This window comes from Hemiscyllium ocellatum, chromosome 9, assembly GCF_020745735.1.
Source record: "Hemiscyllium ocellatum isolate sHemOce1 chromosome 9, sHemOce1.pat.X.cur, whole genome shotgun sequence".
Taxonomy (NCBI): domain Eukaryota; kingdom Metazoa; phylum Chordata; class Chondrichthyes; order Orectolobiformes; family Hemiscylliidae; genus Hemiscyllium; species Hemiscyllium ocellatum.
The window spans coordinates 97522052-97541167 of NC_083409.1; the positions used below are offsets into that span (position 1 = coordinate 97522052).

The window sequence follows — 19116 nt, forward strand, 5'->3', positions numbered from 1 at the left end:
CTGTGGTGACATCATTTCCTATGGTGATATCATTTCCTGTTCTTTTTCTCAGGGGGTGGTAAATGGGATCCAAGTCAATGCGTTTGTTGATAGAGTTCCAGTTGGAATGCTATGCTTCTAGGAATCCTTGTGTATGTCTCAGTTTGGCTTGTCCTAGGATGGATGTGTTGTCCCAGTTGAAGTGGTGTCCTTCCTCATTTGTATGTAAGGATACTAGTGAGAGGGGGTCATGTCATTTCGTTGCTAGTAGATGTTCATGTATTCTGGTGGCTAGTTTTCTGCCTGTTTGTCCAATGTAGTGTTTGTTACAGTCCTTGCATGGTATTTTGTAAATGACATTAGTTTTGCTGTCTATAGGGTCTTCCAAGTTCATTAGCTGCTGTTTTAGCGTGTTGGTGGGTTTGTGGGCTACTGCGATGCCAAGGTGTCCGAGTAGTCTGGCAGTCATTTCCGAGAGGTCTTTGAAGTGAGGGGAGAGTGGCTAGACGCGAGTTGTCTGCTTATTTGAGTTTGTTGCTGAGAAATCGGCAGACTGTTTTCATTGGGTACCTGTTCTTTTTGAATACGCTTTCCTCTGCTCTGCGTAGTGCCTCTGTGCTGCAGTGTGTGGTGGCTCATTGAAATAATGGTCTGATGCAGCTTAGTTTATGGATGTTGGGATGACTGTTTCTGTAGTTCAATATTTGATTAGATTACTTTTGATTAGATTAGATTACTTACAGTGTGGAAACAGACCCTTCGGCCCAACAAGTCCACAGTGACCCTCCGAAGAGCAACCCACCCAGACTCATTCCCCTACATTTACCCCTTCACCGAACACTATGCGCAATTTAGGATGGCCAAATCACCTATCCTGTACATTTTTGGACTATGGGAAACCGGAGCACCCAAAGGAAACCCACGCAGATACAGGGAGAATGTGCAAACTCCACACAGACAGTTGACTGAGGTGGAAATTGAACCCGGGTTTCTGGCGTTGAGGCAGCAGTGCTAACCACTGTGCCACCCCTTATTTGGTCCATGTGTTGTTTTATTGTAATTATTTCAAACAGCAAGCTGCTTCCCCAGGTTTGGCTAGTTTAGAACCAGGGGTCACAAACTGAAGATGGCTCTTGGGTCCAAGTTGAGGAGGAAATGTTTTTAATCAGTGTTGCTAATCTTTGGAATTCTCTACCACAGAAGGCTATGGAAGCTCAGTCTTTGAGTATCATTAAAAGGTAGACATTGACAGCTTTTTGATTACTAATAGCTTACAGGTTTATGGGGATGGGGTCAGTAAAAGGCATGGAAGTGTTTGATCGGCCATGATCATACTGAATGATAGGGCAGGGTCAACAGGGAGTTGAATGGTCTTCTCCCATTCCTAAAGATTAAAAACCAAAAGGGAAGATGAAAATGTCAGATGGGCAGATAACATTTGAGGGGTGAACTGGGGAAGCTATGGAATCAGACTAAATTGTTCAGCTTTTAAAGAGCTGATGGCCTCTTTAATGCTACAGGATTCTACAAATACCATGACATTTAATATTTACATTGAGTTTCTTCTTTCTGAATCATACAAGGCAGGCAGTGGAATCTTTAATTAAATCTTACTTAGCCATAGAACATCAGGCTCAAAGTTTGGCTCCTTCCACTTACCTCAAAATAAACAGGCAAGAGGACAAACATAGCTCAATTGTTTAATTTACGGAGTTAGAATACTCCAAAATGATAGACTTTACAAGATTAAGATTAACAAGAAATAAATCTGCACAGCATTCCTCCAACAATTACACTGAGGCGGCTATAATTAGATTGCCTCTCAGTAGGAGGTTTAGCGTTCAAACTGTTTTTCATGGATACATGGAATTTTTAACAAGTAACTAATACGGTGCCAACTCACACTTAGTGTAAACAAATCTGCTCACCTTTATTTTATCATTACCAAATCTTCTTCACTCAGTAAGCCCTCCTCTACATATGACATTCAATTTGATTCCTGATCTGACATAAACCTCAAATCCACTTAGTGTGACCACAAGAGATAAGAGCAGAATTAGTCCATTTAGCCCATCAAGTCTACTGTTATTCGATCATAGCTGGTGTTTCTCAACCCCATTCTCCTGCCTTCTCCCAGTAACCCTTGATCCCTTTACTAATAAAGAACCTACCGTCGTCTTAAATACAGTCAATTAGTGTGCCTCCACACTCTGCAACAATGAGTTCCACAGATTAACTACCTTCTAACTGAATAAATTCCTCGCTATCTCAGTTTTAAAGATTGTTCCTTCACAGACACAGTGCTCTTGGGACGTAGTGGAAACATCTCCCTGATCACTCTATCCAGAACCCCCACCACCCTCCTTGTTAAACAAGGAAATAGGAATAAGCCATTCAGCTCTTAGAGCCTGTTTACTATTCAACAGGATTGTGGCTGATCATCCAACTCAATGCCCTATTCCTGCTTTCTCCCCACACCCTTATTACTCCTTGTGATTGGGATTGGGACTGGGACTGGGCCATGGATACAACCTCTCACTCAATAAACAGCTCAGTAAAATGCCTTTCACTTTTATGCCCACAACTAAGAACACTATGAACCACCCTGGGTTAAGCCAAGCACCCGTCGGAAACCACAGCGTCCTCTGTTATAAACAGGTTTACAAACCCAATGATTGCCTTATCAGTCTAACCCACCATTATGATTTCTTTCCCCATCCTTGACTCCATAGCCTCATGTAGAAGCTCTTTGACTGGGACACAAGCAGATACTGAAACAATGCAAGGCCAAAGTAGGAGGCCACAGATTACCAGCCTGATCTGGCAATTCCTGCACAATAGTGTGAAGTTATCATAATAAATTGAAGATATATATTAAACCTGCACCTAATTGCACTACATCATACATTTCCTGATTATGGAAGTTGTCCGCCCCAACCTCATTTTAACATAACACTTTAGGATCCAACATTAAAATGGACAGGTGATGAAGCTTCTCAACTAAGATATGCAAGTAGCAATTAAAAGGGCCTCCTGTGGACTGTGCTCAGACCTATTACCACATTAAAAGAAATCCATGACGTTGTATTGGGTTGCCGAGTTAACCTTGCCTTATAGTTTGAAAGTATATCACATGAAAATCAGGATATTAAAGAATCTGCCTGCTCAGTTTTTGAAGTAAATGCTTTTTCATTGCCAGCTGCAAAGCCAATTGTGTTTCAACTTTGAATGACACGAGAAAGCATAACTCAGAACAAAGCTGTACAAAGCAAGCTCACTCAAATAAACACACTGCCTACTGCGTAGAAATGACAAGCCTTTCACAGCCAGTTTGAAACACTGCTAGAGATTATACTCAACTACATTTTAAAACTTTAATGTAAAAGGACTCTAAAACAGAAGTCATTCCCCATAAAAATTCACTGAAACTATCTATATAGTTTCCTGAGGATGCTTCTGTTATAATTCAAAACTACAGGCAAAAAAACAATTAATTGATTGCTCAGAAAATGCAGTGACATTCAGTTCCATACAAATCAAGAAAATAGACAAGGGAAAATGTTATTCAAAGTAGCCATGCTTTACTTAACACTCACTTAAATCACCAGAAAAAACACCAAAATATAATTGTTAAACACTACAAAACAACCACACTGGAATCAATGCTTGATGCTTCCAGATTCTGTTACAGCACTACACTGAGTAACTGCCTATCAGTGGATGTGGGGGTTAAAAGAATTAGAATTAGTAACTATGCTAACCTGGAAAAATCAAGACAATTACTACTGTGGACCCTCACTCATTGTTTGCCATCACTTTACAGACTTCAACAAATTTCTGATTTGCCAGTGAATTTCAGAATTAAAAAAGCATCACTAAACTCGATTCCAGATTTGAAACTGGCTTTTCTCAAAACTGATGACATCTGAATCAGATGTTAGTCAGCAGTACTTCAAACTACATCACAACTGAATTCGCACAGAAAACACAACAACTATCTGTGCTTCACATAGCACGTCCCGCGCTTATCCTGAATTTCTGCTAAAATGTCACTGGCAGTATGAAGCTGGTACAAGACTGTGTGCTATTTATGTTCCCCCTCACAACAGAATATTTCTAGAAGAAATTGAACCCATGCATCCTACGTTGCACAATCACGTGGGCTGGATTTGGTACTTTGTTCCTTTTACATCCATTAATAAAATGTGTTTCATGTGCTGAATCTTTAAGAGAAGTAAAGTCCTTGAGAATCTATGAGTTACAAGGGTGTAATTTTGCTGAAGGCAAGGATAAGGACTCTTTAGAACTACATGGCAAAAGACTGATAAAGAGCAGCAATTAAAGGTCTTACGCCCCTGAAATAATGAGTAGGTAAACTTCAGCCTCAAGCCAGCCAAAAATAAGCAATGGAGTCATTTAATTCGGTTCCGCATACCAATTGAGAAAATCTCTTCTATTCAGATTACAGAAATGCCAAGTTTTGAATTGAAATCAATTCGAAGATTTGGTCAACAAAACAGAAGAAGTAGTTTTGCTGAGAAGAAAATGCATTTAACATTCAATTCATGGTTTGAGCTAGCAAAAAAGAAGTTTGAAGTATTTTTCAAAAAGAGCAAGACAGGAAATATTAATAAAACCTAAATATTTCAGACACTGAATTCTAACTTTAAAAATCAGAAACTCCTGAAAGACTGAGACAGAAACTGTGCAGAGAGGACGAGAAACAACAATGCTGATAGGTAATCAACCTGAAATGTTAACACACTTTCTCCCTCTCATAGCCCAATCTGCTCAACACTTCTGTTCTTAGTTTATAACACTAAGATTTTGCCAAAGGAGAATTTAAGTTTTTAAAAATTCTATCATTCATGGGATGTGGGCATCACCGGCTTTTCATTGCCTACTACTAATTGCCCAGAGAGCAGTTAAGAGTCAACCACTTTCCGGTGGGTCTGGAGTCACATGCAGGTCAGACCAAGGGTGAGGATGGCAGTTTCCTTCCCTGAAGGACATTAGTGAACCAGATGGGCTTTGTTCCTCAAAACAACTGTGGTTGCATCACTAAACTCTTGATTCCAGATTTGAAACTGAGTGCCCAGAATATTACCTGGGTCTCTGCATTAACAGTCCAACAATAACACCATTAAGCTATCACCTCCCGTACTGCTCATACTTTAGAAGAAAAAGTTCAGTGTTAGTCAAATGGCCCACTGCACTACTATTCCCAAAGACCTTTGAATTCTGAAATGAGCAATGATATTATTATGAGGTGGAGTGGGATTCATTTCAGAACAGATGAGTGTTGATAAAGTGTACATGGGAAATTTCCATAAACTGCAGAGAATTCCTAATCAAAACTACAATAAAGTCTCCAGATAAAGCCAGGGTCACGTCTCCAGCAAAATGTGCAATGTGATAGAAATGATGTGCATAAAATCAACCCAGCAATTTAACAGCAGTGTCTAGATAAGTTGGACAATAATCTCTATTCTGGCTGGGAATAGTACAGCTACTATACTCAATCTTTAAATTTACAATGATTTTATTGTAACTCGACAACGAGACATGCTGCTAATGGACAACACTTACTAAAGACTGGATTACAGACATCAAACAGGCTCGCTGCAGTTCAGCTGGAAGACAGGCAAAATTCTTTCCAGACCAGCATTTCACAAAATATTTGGTAATCCATCTGCAAAACATAATTTTACAGCAATCTTTGTTTCAAAAAGTAGTTACGTTGGGCACCTACAAATTTACATCAAAATCAATCATTTTACCTCATACAGGAACTGTAAAGGCCATCAATTCCAACAGAATGAGATATCTGCAGGCACTCCAGAATAGATTGCTGCATTCCAATAACAGGCTATAAATTAATTAAAAGAAAATCAATAAGAAACAAGGCAAATAGATTGCATTTACAAAATGCAATCTAAAATTAAAATATCTCTCTCTCCATGAGTGCACTGGTAATATAACACTTACATTTTAACATAATCTAAACAAAAGGGCAAACATCTCAAGGCTATGGTTTCTACCAAGAGGAAAAAAAGCGAGGACTGCAGATGCTGGAGATTAGAGTCGAAACCTGTGGCACTGGTAAAGCACAGCCGGTCAGGCAGCATCCGAGGAGCAAGACAGTCAACATTTCAGGCATAAGCCACATTCCTGATTAAGGGTTTATGCCCGAAACGTCAACACTCCTGCTCCTCGGGTGATGCCTGACCTGCTGTGCTTTACCAGCAGCACACGCTTCTACAGTTTCTACTACAAATCACGTTAAAGCTTGAATTTGATTTGTTTGGCAAATGTCATCTTTGTCTCAAAAGAAAACACGCAGGTCCACGTTTTACTCAGCAATATCAAAGAGACTCATTCTGTGCAAACAGACGTTCCTCTATTGACTCAAGTCTGCTGGTGTTAAAAAAAATCACAATTAAAACAATTGCAAAGAAGCAGAATCTGTTTTAAAAAGGTACAAATAAAATTCCAAAAATAATTATAGAAATAAATAAAATCTATAAACCAGCAACAAGAAAGTTACTGAAATGTCTGAAGAATTGAAGGTCACTACTTGCTTCATTATACAATGGACCCCTTGAAACCATAGCAGGTGTGTAACAAACAGTGACTGGGTGTGGCAATGAAGTACTGGCGTATTAAATCAAAGGTGGGGGCTGGGGAACAAATGGACTTCTTGCAGTTGCTGGAAAATGGGCAAAGTTATCATTGGAGACTTCTTGCCTGCACTATAAAGCTATTATGAGCCGATATCAAGGTGTCAACTGCAATGCCTCTGAAATCATAGCAAGAGTACTGGTAACATGCAAGTGGATCACCATTTAATACATATTGGGTGGGTACAGCTAAAAGTACACCTGATACAAAAAACAACTTTGACCTCAGACAAATTGTGTAATTTAAGAAAATTATAGCTATCTTGTTTGCTTTCATGAAAGGATTCAATTCAAATAAAACGATGACCAAACTGTTTTTGGAATCTATTGGCCTCAATTTTGCAGCTACCAATTTACCTTCATTGCACTTTACTGACATGATATGGCCAGTTAAACTTTCAGAATATCTAAATACAATGGCACGTGTCTTAGCTAAAACCCAAACATGGAAGGAAACACCAATTAGAATTTTGCCAAACAAAGAAAAAGTAGATGATTCAGCCTCAAATCTGTATTACCGTTCAGTCAGATTGAAACCTTAATTGCACTTGCTTCCCTCGAGTTATCTCTCTCTAAGCAAAAGAAAAATCAGTATTGCAACATCACAATTTTCCAGGCATTTCCAGGAAGAAAATCCCAGGTTTCTACTTCCCTTTTTGAAAGCCGCTTTCTCATATCCCTCTTCAATAGCCCCTTGCTCTCCATTTCCCTCTGGGGAAGTACTTTCTCCATATCATCATACTGAATCCTTTTTTTCCCAGTATTTTAAAACTTCGTGAAATTACCTCTCATTCGCCACTCAAAGGAACACCCACCAAATTCATGCTACCTCCACGTAATCCTCAGGTCCCAGTTCCATTCTAGAATGGATGCACACCCTAAAAATCCAATAAAAAAAGTCACTTTCTCGAGGCACAGAGAGAAAGCGAGAGGCATGTGAGGACCATGTCCTTGGGTATGGGGAGAGGTTAAGAAGGCAGGACTTTAATGGTGACCTCAGTCAGTACAGGTTCCTCAAGACCATAAGAAATAGGAACAGGATTAGGCCATTTAGTCCCTCAAACCTGCTTTGCCATTCAAAGGATCATGGCTGATGTGACACTCTACATGTCCACTTTCCTGCCATTTCCCTGTAACCTTTAAGAATTTATTTAGCCTTTACTATACACAAGGACTGTGACAAGGTGTTTCAAAGACAACTCAGAAGAAATTCCTCCTCATCCTAGTATTAAATTGGCAACACTTTATTCAGAGACCATGTCCTCCAGTCCTCGTCTGTCTAGTTAAGGGAAACATTCTCTCAACATTTACCTGGTCAAGCCCCTTTAAAAACCCCATATGTTTCAATGAGATCACACCTCATTCTTCTAGGTGTCAATGAGCATAGAGTTTCCTCATAAGGCAATCCTCCACACCAAGGATCATCCTAATGAACCTTCTCTGACCTGCTTCCAACTGAATATTTTTCCTTAAATGATGGGACCAAAACTGCTCACAGCACTCCAAATTGGTCTCCCCAATACCTTGTACGATTGCAGTAATATTTCCCCACATATTTTAATCCCCTTGAAATAAGGGCCAACAATCCATTAGCTTTCATGGTTACCTGACACACTTGTGTGTTTGCTTTCTGTGTTGTTTGGTGCACAAGTACTAAGTCCTTTTGTGTTGCAGATTTCAGCAGTTTTCCTTCATTATCTACTTTTCTTGTTCTCCTTTCCAAATTTAACTCTTCCACATTGTCGCGCATTATAGTCTATTTGCCAACTTTTTGCCCACTTATTAATATCTCCAAACTGTATTCCTCTTGCAACTTGCCTCGCCACCCATTTTTAGGATGTGGAAGTGCCGGTGTTGCGCTGAGGTGGACAAAGTTAAAAAAACTCACAGCACCAGGTTATATCCAACAGGTTTATATTTGGAAGTACAAGCTTTCGGAGCACAACCTGATGAAGGAGCAGCGTTCCAAAAACATGTACTTTCAAATAAACCTGTTAGACTATAACTTGGTGTTGTGTGACTTTTTAAACTTATTTTCATCTCATCTGAAAACATTAATACAGATTGTAAACAGTTGCACTAATCCCTATGGACCCCAAGGTTCAGGTCGTCATCCTGAAAAAGAACCCCTTCCAAGTCCAAGTACAACACACCTATTGGATATGTTGGCTGGATGGCTGGTTTGCGATGTAGAGTGATGCCAACAACACAGGCCAATTCCTTCACTGGCTGAGGTTACCATGAAAGTCCTCACCCCATGCCTGAGGCATGGTGACCTCAGGTTAAAACCAGCACTTGTCAGCTCTCTATTCAGAGAAAGTGTCCTGTGATCCTCTGGGACTATGGCAACTTTACCTTAAAGACCAATTTATGCTTTTGTGAAACATGCTGAAAACTGAATGCAATTGTTCCAAATTGCATTGGAACAAAGTCCTGTAGAACTGAAGCATAACTCCACCTGTCTACTCAACCTAACCTCAGTTAAAGGCCACTTGTTATGGTAATTACCTTTGACTGTACCCATTAGCTTTTAGTTGCTAATATAGCCATCTAAATCTTTGTTCTGTTACAGTTACCACATTCTCTGCAATAAAAATAAGGATTCTAACTTGCCTTGCTTGGATTCAAACTGGATGACTCAGTTCCTGTGAACACAATTTATCACTGTCCTGTCCACTACTGACTCAATCTGTAGACCTTTTTGTTTTGGCTGGGCCTCCTAATGGTACAATCTGTTAATTTGGATATACAGTCATCTATTCATCCAACCATTCAAGTCATTAATAAATCTAGTGAAAAGTCAAGGTCCCAGAAAAGATCATTGGCAACACCACTAGTCACATCCTATGGATGAGAACAAAGCTTTGCTTGATTCAATCTGATCTGTGTCTGATGCTTTTTGGAAAGAATTTAGCATGGAGTTGATGTCTGCCTTGCGAATTCCTCGGAGTAGAGAATAACAATGCAAACAGTCAGATATATGCCTCATTAACACCAATCTTATACCTACTCCTGCTAACCTATAATTGGAAACTTCCACGTTTAGAAATTAAATTCACAGTCCTGACTCAAAAAGAATAAATTCATTTGAAAAGTTCAAGTGAAAAATAAATCCACAGAGTTCAAGCTTAGGTTAATTTGGTTACATGCTGTGGCTTTTAAAGAATTCCCTTATTCAATACAATTACTGCAGAATCACACATCAGGCTCACAATTAAACACAGGTTACTCACACTTACAGTCAGAACACTAATCAAAAACAACTGTACCAACAAGGTAGGTGTGTGATCGTTGTCATCAACAATACATGTTTTATTCAAGACTCAGAACTGAACGACTCATGCCTTTTCTCATTTTCCTTGATGGTTTCTAGTAGCCCCTACATCATGGAAGCAGGCCATTCAGCCCATCAAGTCCACACCGACCTTCTGAAGAGCATTCCTGTTCAGACTCATCCCACTACATATCCCTGTAACCCTGCATTTCCCATGGCTAACACACCTAGCCTGCACATCCCTGGACACTATGGGCAATTTCCTATGGCCAATCCACTTAACCTGCACATTTTTGGACTGTGGGAGGAAACCGGAGCACCGAGAGGAAACATGAAGAAATGGGTAGAATGTGCAACCTACAGATGGTCACCCAGGTGTGGATTTGAACTTGAGTCTCTGGTGCTGCAAGGCAGCAGTGCTGATCACTGAGCTACCTAGCAATGGTGGCAACAATTTAAGTGCAGAAGATTTCATTAAGGCAAGTTCCAAGAATACCAAAATCTTGAAGGGGAAAAAAAACCCAGTAGAGACAGGGGATGTGCCACAAAAATAAAAGGAGCTAAAATTAGCATCAACAGGAATGAATAAAAAAGTAAAGTGAATTTTATTTTGCAGTAGCCCACTGGAATTCTGAGGAATGTCACTGTTGCTTGTACAAAACATGAAAGCTTGAAATGAAACCAGGTAGAATAGTTAATCCTAAATCTCAATGCATATTGCTGCCTGGCTGACTAGCTAGTGGGAAGAACAATATGCATTGCACTTGGATTAAGACCAAGAAGGCTTTCAACAGCTGTATATCCTTATGAGTGCACACACAGGAAAGGGCTTTACTGAGATAATTAGGGAGAGGGGAATTGTAAACTGATCGTGGCGAGGGTTTAGTGGAATATAACCGAAGCTAATTTAGTCAGTCCACACAGTTTACAATCAAATAGGACATTTTAAAGTTGAAGTCGCAAAGGTGCGCCGCATTTATCTTAAAAATGGAATGATTGGTATGTCACAGTCTATAACTTCAAGAAGCTCAACCTCAAAAGTTAGAGTGCCTGTGCAACTGCCAAATATTTAAATTCAAAGCCTTGCAAAACACAAGTAGTCAGTGAAAACTCTTCAAAACAAAGTCTTTCATATCTGTGATTCCAGTATGGAAGAACAGCAGCATGAATGTGGAAAACCCAAAATGCAACAAAATGTGAAAAACAGCAGTAACACCTGAAAACATAAATGATTACTTTCAGCATAAAAAGTGCATTGATGGACTGCTGCACAATCACCATGATAGAAAATACCATGTTACCTTGTGAAAAAACTTGCAATAATCTTTCTTCAGAACATGTAGGACTACTTTCTTCAACCCATCCAAGTTGTACATATCTGCTAATGTAAGCACTGAACTGCAGGAAAAAAAATGCCAAGTTACCATTGAGTTTTACTTAATTTGTCATCTTTCTTTCATTTTTTGTTTGGGTTTCTTCAGCACTGCATATGTTCGTATTTTACTTAATGATCTCCAGAATTATCAGAGTGTAGGTGCAGCATGTATATGACCAATGGACCCATAACAATCGATCATCTTCTCAATATGCTGGCAAGTAAAATATTTGTCAACAGATTTAGCAATGTCCCCCAAATACTGGATGCACATTTTGAGATGGGTTATTACTGGAGGTAGAGTTCCCACTTTGGGCTAAATCAATCATTGCAATTGGGATGAAAATCACACGTAAAGTTGTGCTAGTTTTCCAAAGTTTTAATTTCTGTACTTATTCAAACTTATTTGCATCTAAGTAGCTCTCCTATAATGCACGTTTATTAAACATGATTTGGTTGTAACGTGATTTGTGAATTGCAGTTTTTTTTTAAAAATAAAGCGAACTACCGTTCCCTGTTCCACAATTCCATCCTCAGAACTAGCTGAACAACAAAATCCAGCCTCAGTATCCTCTATCTGCAAAATGCAAATTTAGTGTTCAGCTAAAATAGGAATGCAATCAGCTCTGCAAGCCTTGAAACTGGGAAACTGTAGTCTATATTCAGAAAGAACTTTAGTTCAAACTGGGGTAGAATAGAGGGGAACAGGACTTCTGCGCCAGCATCATGTGGGTCAGTCAGCTTGCTCACTTTCTGGTAAAGAGCTTCGTGAAAGGTACAGTGCTGTAGTCAGTGATTTTAGTGTTAACGTATTAAATTTACAGCATTATTTCATTAAAATATGAGTTTAAAGATGTACTTAGACTGTATTATTTGTGTTAGACTAATGAAGTTTGTTTCAATTTTTACTGATATTTTTGGTAGTTTGCCCTTAACCAGGTTTTCCCCATAGACCCCATTATTTTCACAAGGCAACCTCCATATCAGTGGGTCCGGTTACAGTTACCCGCGGTTTACCACGGCATGAACATATTACATGGAACATTCCAGAACCTGGGACCAAGGGACTACAGGGGAGGTAGGTTTCCCATTTAAATGAATGGGTTTGCTACTATCTGCGGTTGGTGGTGGAACATATCCCCCGTGGGTACGTTTGGGGGGGGGGGGGGGGGGGGCGGGGGGAAGAATGCTGTATTGCGCGAATTTCTATAATGGTGTCTCACACGAACGCAACTACCTGCACTACAATAAGCAATATCTGCAATAAGGGTAAATGCAACAGAGCAGTGTGTTAAAAAGCATCGCGTTTGAGAAAGACATCTGCTTTCAAATTATTCTGATGTAATAAGGGTGGTGACAGGGTACTGCTTGATTAAAATTGCCAAATATGTATTTGCTACAAATATAAAAGCTTTAATCAGAGTTAAAAACAGGAATTGTTGGAGAAACTCAACAGGTCTGGCATCATCTGTGGAGAGAAAAGTGGAGTTAACATTTTCAATCCACAGACCCCTCTGCAGAGTATCTAGTTCATTACGTGTGGGTATCCTGATTTGAAATGACCCACAATGACTTTTAAAAAAATTAAAGTTGAACCACTGATCAGTCACAGTCACTTTGAATGGGGGAGCAGTCTCAGAAGGGTCAAATGGCTTACTAATGCTCCTATGTAGAATGTTTCTATAACCATTTGTTAGCTTACTGGAGTACAGCTATCTGAAATTTCCCAATTCAATCTGGGGATTTAGCTAGTTACGAGGAAAGTCCCTGACCATCTTTTCTGAAAACTAAAGATCATGGAAACTCACTTTGCACCCAAGATTCCACAATCTCTTTTTTTTTCTGATTATTATGCTGATTTCAAACAAACTGCACCAAAATCCAGCGCACAGCAGAAATGCAAGACCGTTATAGTTGCTGGACACAAAATGCTTGAGCTTGCTCAAAAATGGTGAATAATCAGGAAACCTAAATAATAACTACAAAAAAAAGTCTCATCTAACTTGAATTAGAAAAATGTAATGAAACAAATTTCAATTCGGAGGCAAATTTCTTCTTAAATCGCAAAGCTGTGGGTCAAAACAGTTTCCGCTTTCAGCCCCTGTTCATGCTCCGATGCCACAACGTACTGTAATTCCCCACAACACTGTAGCTGCATTCCTGTAAAACAATTTTAAGGGGAACAATCCTTAAGCGCCGATTACTGTACTTGGGTCCTATGGAACAGAATCTTAAAACATGTTCCCTGCACGTGAAAGTGCTGACCATTCATAAATTTATCAAAACAGCTGTTAAATAAAGGCATATTTTGTTGAAAAACTTTTCCTATTGCAGGTAAGTTTACAAGATCTCCTATCCACCACCTCCAACCTCATAGTCCCACAACCCCGCACCGCCCGTTTCTACCTCCTGCCCAAAATCCACAAACCTGCCTGCCCCGGCCGACCCATTGTCTCAGCCTGCTCCTGCCCCACCGAACTCATCTCCCAATACCTCGACACGGTCCTGTCCCCTTTAGTCCAAGAACTCCCCACCTACGTTCGGGACACCACCCACGCCCTCCACCTCCTCCAGGATTTGCGCTTCCCCGGTCCCCAACGCCTTATTTTCACTATGGACATCCAGTCCCTGTACACCTCCATCCCCCATCACGAAGGACTCAAAGCCCTCCGCTTCTTCCTTTCCCGCCGCACCAACCAGTACCCTTCCACTGACACCCTCCTTCGACTGACTGAACTGGTCCTCACCCTGAATAGCTTCTCTTTTCAATCCTCCCACTTCCTCCAAACTAAAGGAGTTGCCATGGGCACCCGCATGGGCCCCAGCTATGCCTGCCTCTTCGTAGGATATGTGGAACAGTCCATCTTCCGCAACTACACTGGCACCACCCCCCACCTTTTCCTCCGCTACATCGATGACTGTATCGGCGCTGCCTCATGCTCCCACGAGGAGGTTGAACAGTTCATCAACTTTACTAACATCTTCCATCCCGACCTGAAATTCACCTGGACTGTCTCAGACTCCTCCCTCCCCTTCCTAGACCTTTCCATCTCTATCTCGGGCGACCGACTCAACAGAGACATCTATTATAAACCGACTGACTCCCACAGCTACCTGGACTACACCTCCTCCCACCCTGCCCCCTGCAAAAACGCCATCCCATATTCCCAATTCCTTCGTCTCTGCCGCATCTGCTCCCAGGAGGACCAGTTCCAACACTGCACAGCCCAGATGGCCTCCTTCTTCAAGGACCGCAGATTCCCCCCAGACGTGATCGCCGATGCCCTCCACCGCATCTCCTCCACTTCCCGCTCCTCTGCCCGCCACCAAGACAGAACCCCACTGGTTCTCACCTACCACCCTACCAACCTCCGCATACAACGTATCATCCGCCGTCATTTCCGCCATCTCCAAACGGACCCCACCACCAAGGATATATTTCCCTCCCCTCCCCTATCAGCGTTCCGCAAGGACCACTCCCTTCGTGACTCCCTCGTCAGATCCACACCCCCCACCAACCCAACCTCCACCCCCGGCACCTTCCCCTGCAACCGCAGGAAATGTAAAACTTGCGCCCACACCTCCACACTCACTTCCCTCCAAGGCCCCAAGGGATCCTTCCATATCCGCCACAAGTTCACCTGTACCTCCACACACATCATCTATTGCATCCGCTGCACCCGATGTGGCCTCCTCTATATTGGTGAGACAGGCCGCTTACTTGCGGAACGCTTCAGAGAACACCTCAGGGACACCCGGACCTACCAACCCAACCACCCCATGACTCAACACTTTAACTCTCCCTCCCACTCCACTGAGGACATGCAGGTCCTTGGACTCCTCCACCGGCAGAACATAACAACACGACGGCTGGAGGAGGAGCGCCTCATCTTCCGCCTGGGAACCCTCCAACCACAAGGTATGAATTCAGATTTCTCCAGTTTCCTCATTTCCCCTCCCCCCACCTTGTCTCAGTTGGTTCCCTCAACTCAGCACCGCCCTCCTAACCTGCAATCTTCTTCCTGACCTCTCCGCCCCCACCCCACTCCGGCCTATCACCCTCACCTTGACCTCCTTCCACCTATCCCACCTCCATCGCCCCTCCCCCAAGTCCCTCCTCCCTACCTTTTATCTTAGCCTGCTTGGCTACTCTCTCTCATTCCTGATGAAGGGCTTATGCTCGAAACGTCAAATTCTCTATTCCTGAGATGCTGCCTGGCCTGCTGTGCTTTGACCAGCAACACATTTTCAGCAAGTTTACAAGAATACCAATTAATGAGCAAACCAATATTTGTAGTGGTGTCCAATAGTGGAATAACATTTCCAGATAATCTCGAGTATGCAAAGTATTATGCAAGCAACCAATTTAGGATTATTATTATTATTTGGGCTCTCAGTGTAGCATGGAGGATATACATAATATTACACTACAGACAAAACATGTACATGCACTGCATCCATGTCAACTAAACAAAAAGTGACAGTGATTTGCTAAGTCAATTCTCAAGGCAAGACTTAACCAGAGTCATAAATCTTGGTTTTAGATTTAACTATCAATAGCAAGAACAGAAATCTTTGGAGAAACTCAACAGGTCTGTCAGAATCTCTGCAAAGAAAGCAGAATTAATGATACAGGCCCAGTGAGCCTTCTTCAGAATTAGGTAGTAGCTAGGAATAGTTGGTATAATAAACACAGGGATTGGGCAGGAGGTGGGATGCAAATGATAGATCGAGGTGGAGTCCAGAGAGAAAGAACAAAAGTTGGGCAGACAAAGGGATGAAATATAGTAAGCCAGGGAGTAAGGAGAATTGTGAAGCAAGCACATTTTTTTTCCCGCTGAAAGTGGCCCAAGACTGGAGGACATGGAAGGTGGCATTCAGCCATAAAATTATTGAACTTGATAGAATCCTCAAGACTGCTGAATTTTCCAGTGAAAAATAAGATGCTGTTCTTTCAGATTGTGCTAAGACTCACTGGAGCACTGCCACAAATGAGAGACAGACACGTTGGCCAGGAAACAACTTGAGTGTGTGGTGCTGGAAAAGCACAGCAGGTCGGGCAGCATCCGAGGAGCAGGAGGATCGACGTTTTAGTCATAAGCACTTCAAGAATCTGATGAAAGCTTCTGCCTGAAACGTCTACTCTCCTGCTCCTCGGATGCTGCCTGACCTGTCCTTTTCCAGCACCCCACTCTTAACTCTGATCTCCAGCATCTGCAATCATCACTTGCTCTCAGGAAACAGCTTGGTCTGTTGAAATGGTCAGTAACAGGAAGCTCAGGGTAATTTCTGTAGGCAGAACATAGGTGTTCCAAAGTCGTTCATCAATGTAGAAGAGAACAGATTGCGAGCAATGAACACAGTAGATTAGAATAAATGAAGTTCAGGTAAATCACTGTTTCACCTGGAAGTTGTGTCTGGAGTTTTGATTAGAGAGGAGGGAGGAAGTAAGTGGGCAGATACTACACTTTGTGCAATCGTGTAGGAAGATGCTGTGGGACGGTGGTGAGAGCGGAAGAGTGGATCAAGGTGCCCTGGGGGAATGGTCCCTGCATGATATCGACGGGGGGAGGGAGGTCTAATGGTAGCATCTCACTGGACTGGGAATTGTCAATCATGTGAGTTTCCATATCACTACCTCTACCAGAGTTCACTTGGTAACTGATCAGCACTCTCCTCAGTATTTCCCCTCAATATGACATCCTTTTTAATTGCTGTGATGAATGCTAGACTAAACATAAAACTGACAAAATGCCATTCTCAAAACATTTTTACTTCTTGTTGACCTCTCGACACATCACTTTAAAGGGGGGGCGGGGAAATGTTCCAAAATGGCAATTAGGTCATATCATCCTGCCAAGGCCAAGTCCTAACGCCAAGTGAGTGAATTGGCTCCATTATTTTCTATGGCTTTAAAGCAGAATGACACTGAATGAGCAACTCTAAATGAAAACTTACTGTAAAAGGGACTAAAGACACATACATTAGAAACAGTGTAACAATTTCTGACACTTCCAGCAGGATGCTAATACCAGACATATATTCCCCTCCCTTCCCTTGTCAATGTTTCATTGGGAACATTCCCTACAGGGTACCCTCATTCATTCTTCCTCCATTCCCTCAAACCCCCAGTCACCTTCCCATGCAATCGCAGAAGGGACATCACTTGCCCATTTACCTCCTCACCATCTAAGACTCTAGACACACATTCTGGGTGAAACAAAACTTGACCCCACTTCACTCAATCTAGTCTATTGCATTTGCTGCTCACAAACATGGTCTCCTCTACTCTGGGGACACAAAAGGGCATTTGTGGAACACCATTGCTCTGTTAAAAATTACCCCAAGTTTCCAGTTGCTTGCTGCTTCAACTCACTCGTGATCCCATTCCAATGTTTGTCTCTGGCCTGCTGCAGCGCTCCAGTAAAACTCAATGCAAGCTGCAAGAACACCACCTCATCTTCCACTTAGATGCCTCACAGCCCCTAACATCTTCCCCCCATGTTTGTTATCCATCTCCACACCCTGCTCAATGACTTGCTCCCAGCTTAGTTGACACATTGTCAACTATTCATACTTCCTGTTATCACCCATTCAGCATTTACTTCTCTCCCCCTCACTATCAGTAATCTCTTTTGTCAGCTTCTCCTCTTTTTATTCCCCTCCTTCTCTGATGAGATCCAATGGGATCATGGGTTTTCAGGAGGCAATAGCACAAAATGAATGACTCAACCTTATTTTTCTCAGTCATGGCAGGAGATGATCAAGCAGAGTATAAAACAGACAGCTGCTCTGCTGTAATCCATTCATGCCCTACCAATGATGACGAACCTGACGAAGGAGCAGCACTCCGAAAGCTTGCGATTTCAAATAAACCTGCTGGACTATAACCCAGAGTCATGTGAATTCTAACAATGACTAAGTTCATACTACAACTCTAAGAGAGGTTCAGACTTCTGATACAAACCTACCTATTGTAACTGAACGTCAAGGCATGATCATTTTGTTCTTTTCACTTCTTGTCGAACAGTCAAAGATTTAGAAGATCGTTGCCCGCAGCTCAAAAAATACCAACTTCTTACACAATGACCTCAATGTGGAGTCATTTTCAGCTTTTCTCACCACTCCCCAAACTTTTTCTAAACAAAAGCATTTTTGCCAAAAATACTGAAATAAAACTTTTGAAACAAAACCACAAACTTCAATTCAGTTTCACAATATGCTTTTATAAATCAATTATTTGCATGCCACATCAGCAATTAATTAACTTTTGATTTAAACATCTTGGCAAATAAACAGACTCAAGTTCCTGATATCTGCCAATTGAGTTTGGAATATGCACTTCAGAACCAGAATTGGGGTCTTACTGAAGTCTGCCAGTTGTTCATTGGAACAGGTACACTAACAGAAATGGCCAGTGGTCTGAGCATCTGGAGAACAGTCAATGCATCCTCAGTCTTCCCCACTTCTCACATTTGTGCAACATTCAGCATCATTTGTGACTCTTCGGGTACTGAAGCTATCCATGTCCAAACTTAGCAAGATCTGTGTATTATCCAGACTTGGACTGTCAAGTGCCAAGTGCCACTTACAGTCAGATGTACAGCACAGAAACAGGCCCTTCGGTCCAACCTGTCAATGCCAACCAGATATCCCAACCCAATCTAGATCCAACTGCCAGCACACAGCCCAAATCCTTCCTATTCATATATCCATTCGGATACCTTTTAAACTATTTTAAGCAATTATACTAACCTCCACCACTCCCTCTGGCAGACTATTCCACACATGCATGAAAAGGTTGCCCC

At 41.7% G+C, this 19116-nt stretch overlaps 1 protein-coding gene across 1 annotated transcript in view; it reads right to left on the minus strand.

Moving 5' to 3' along the window:
- The window catches only part of btbd8 (BTB domain containing 8), a 104472-nt gene that overhangs the window by 43372 nt on the left and 41984 nt on the right, over positions 1-19116 (minus strand). The window contains exons 8-10 of the mRNA XM_060830600.1: positions 11235-11331; positions 5760-5848; positions 5569-5671 (exon numbers count right to left, since the gene is read on the minus strand). Of these exons, the coding sequence (XP_060686583.1) occupies positions 5569-5671; positions 5760-5848; positions 11235-11331 (289 nt within the window). The remainder of the gene's footprint in view (positions 1-5568; positions 5672-5759; positions 5849-11234; positions 11332-19116) is intronic.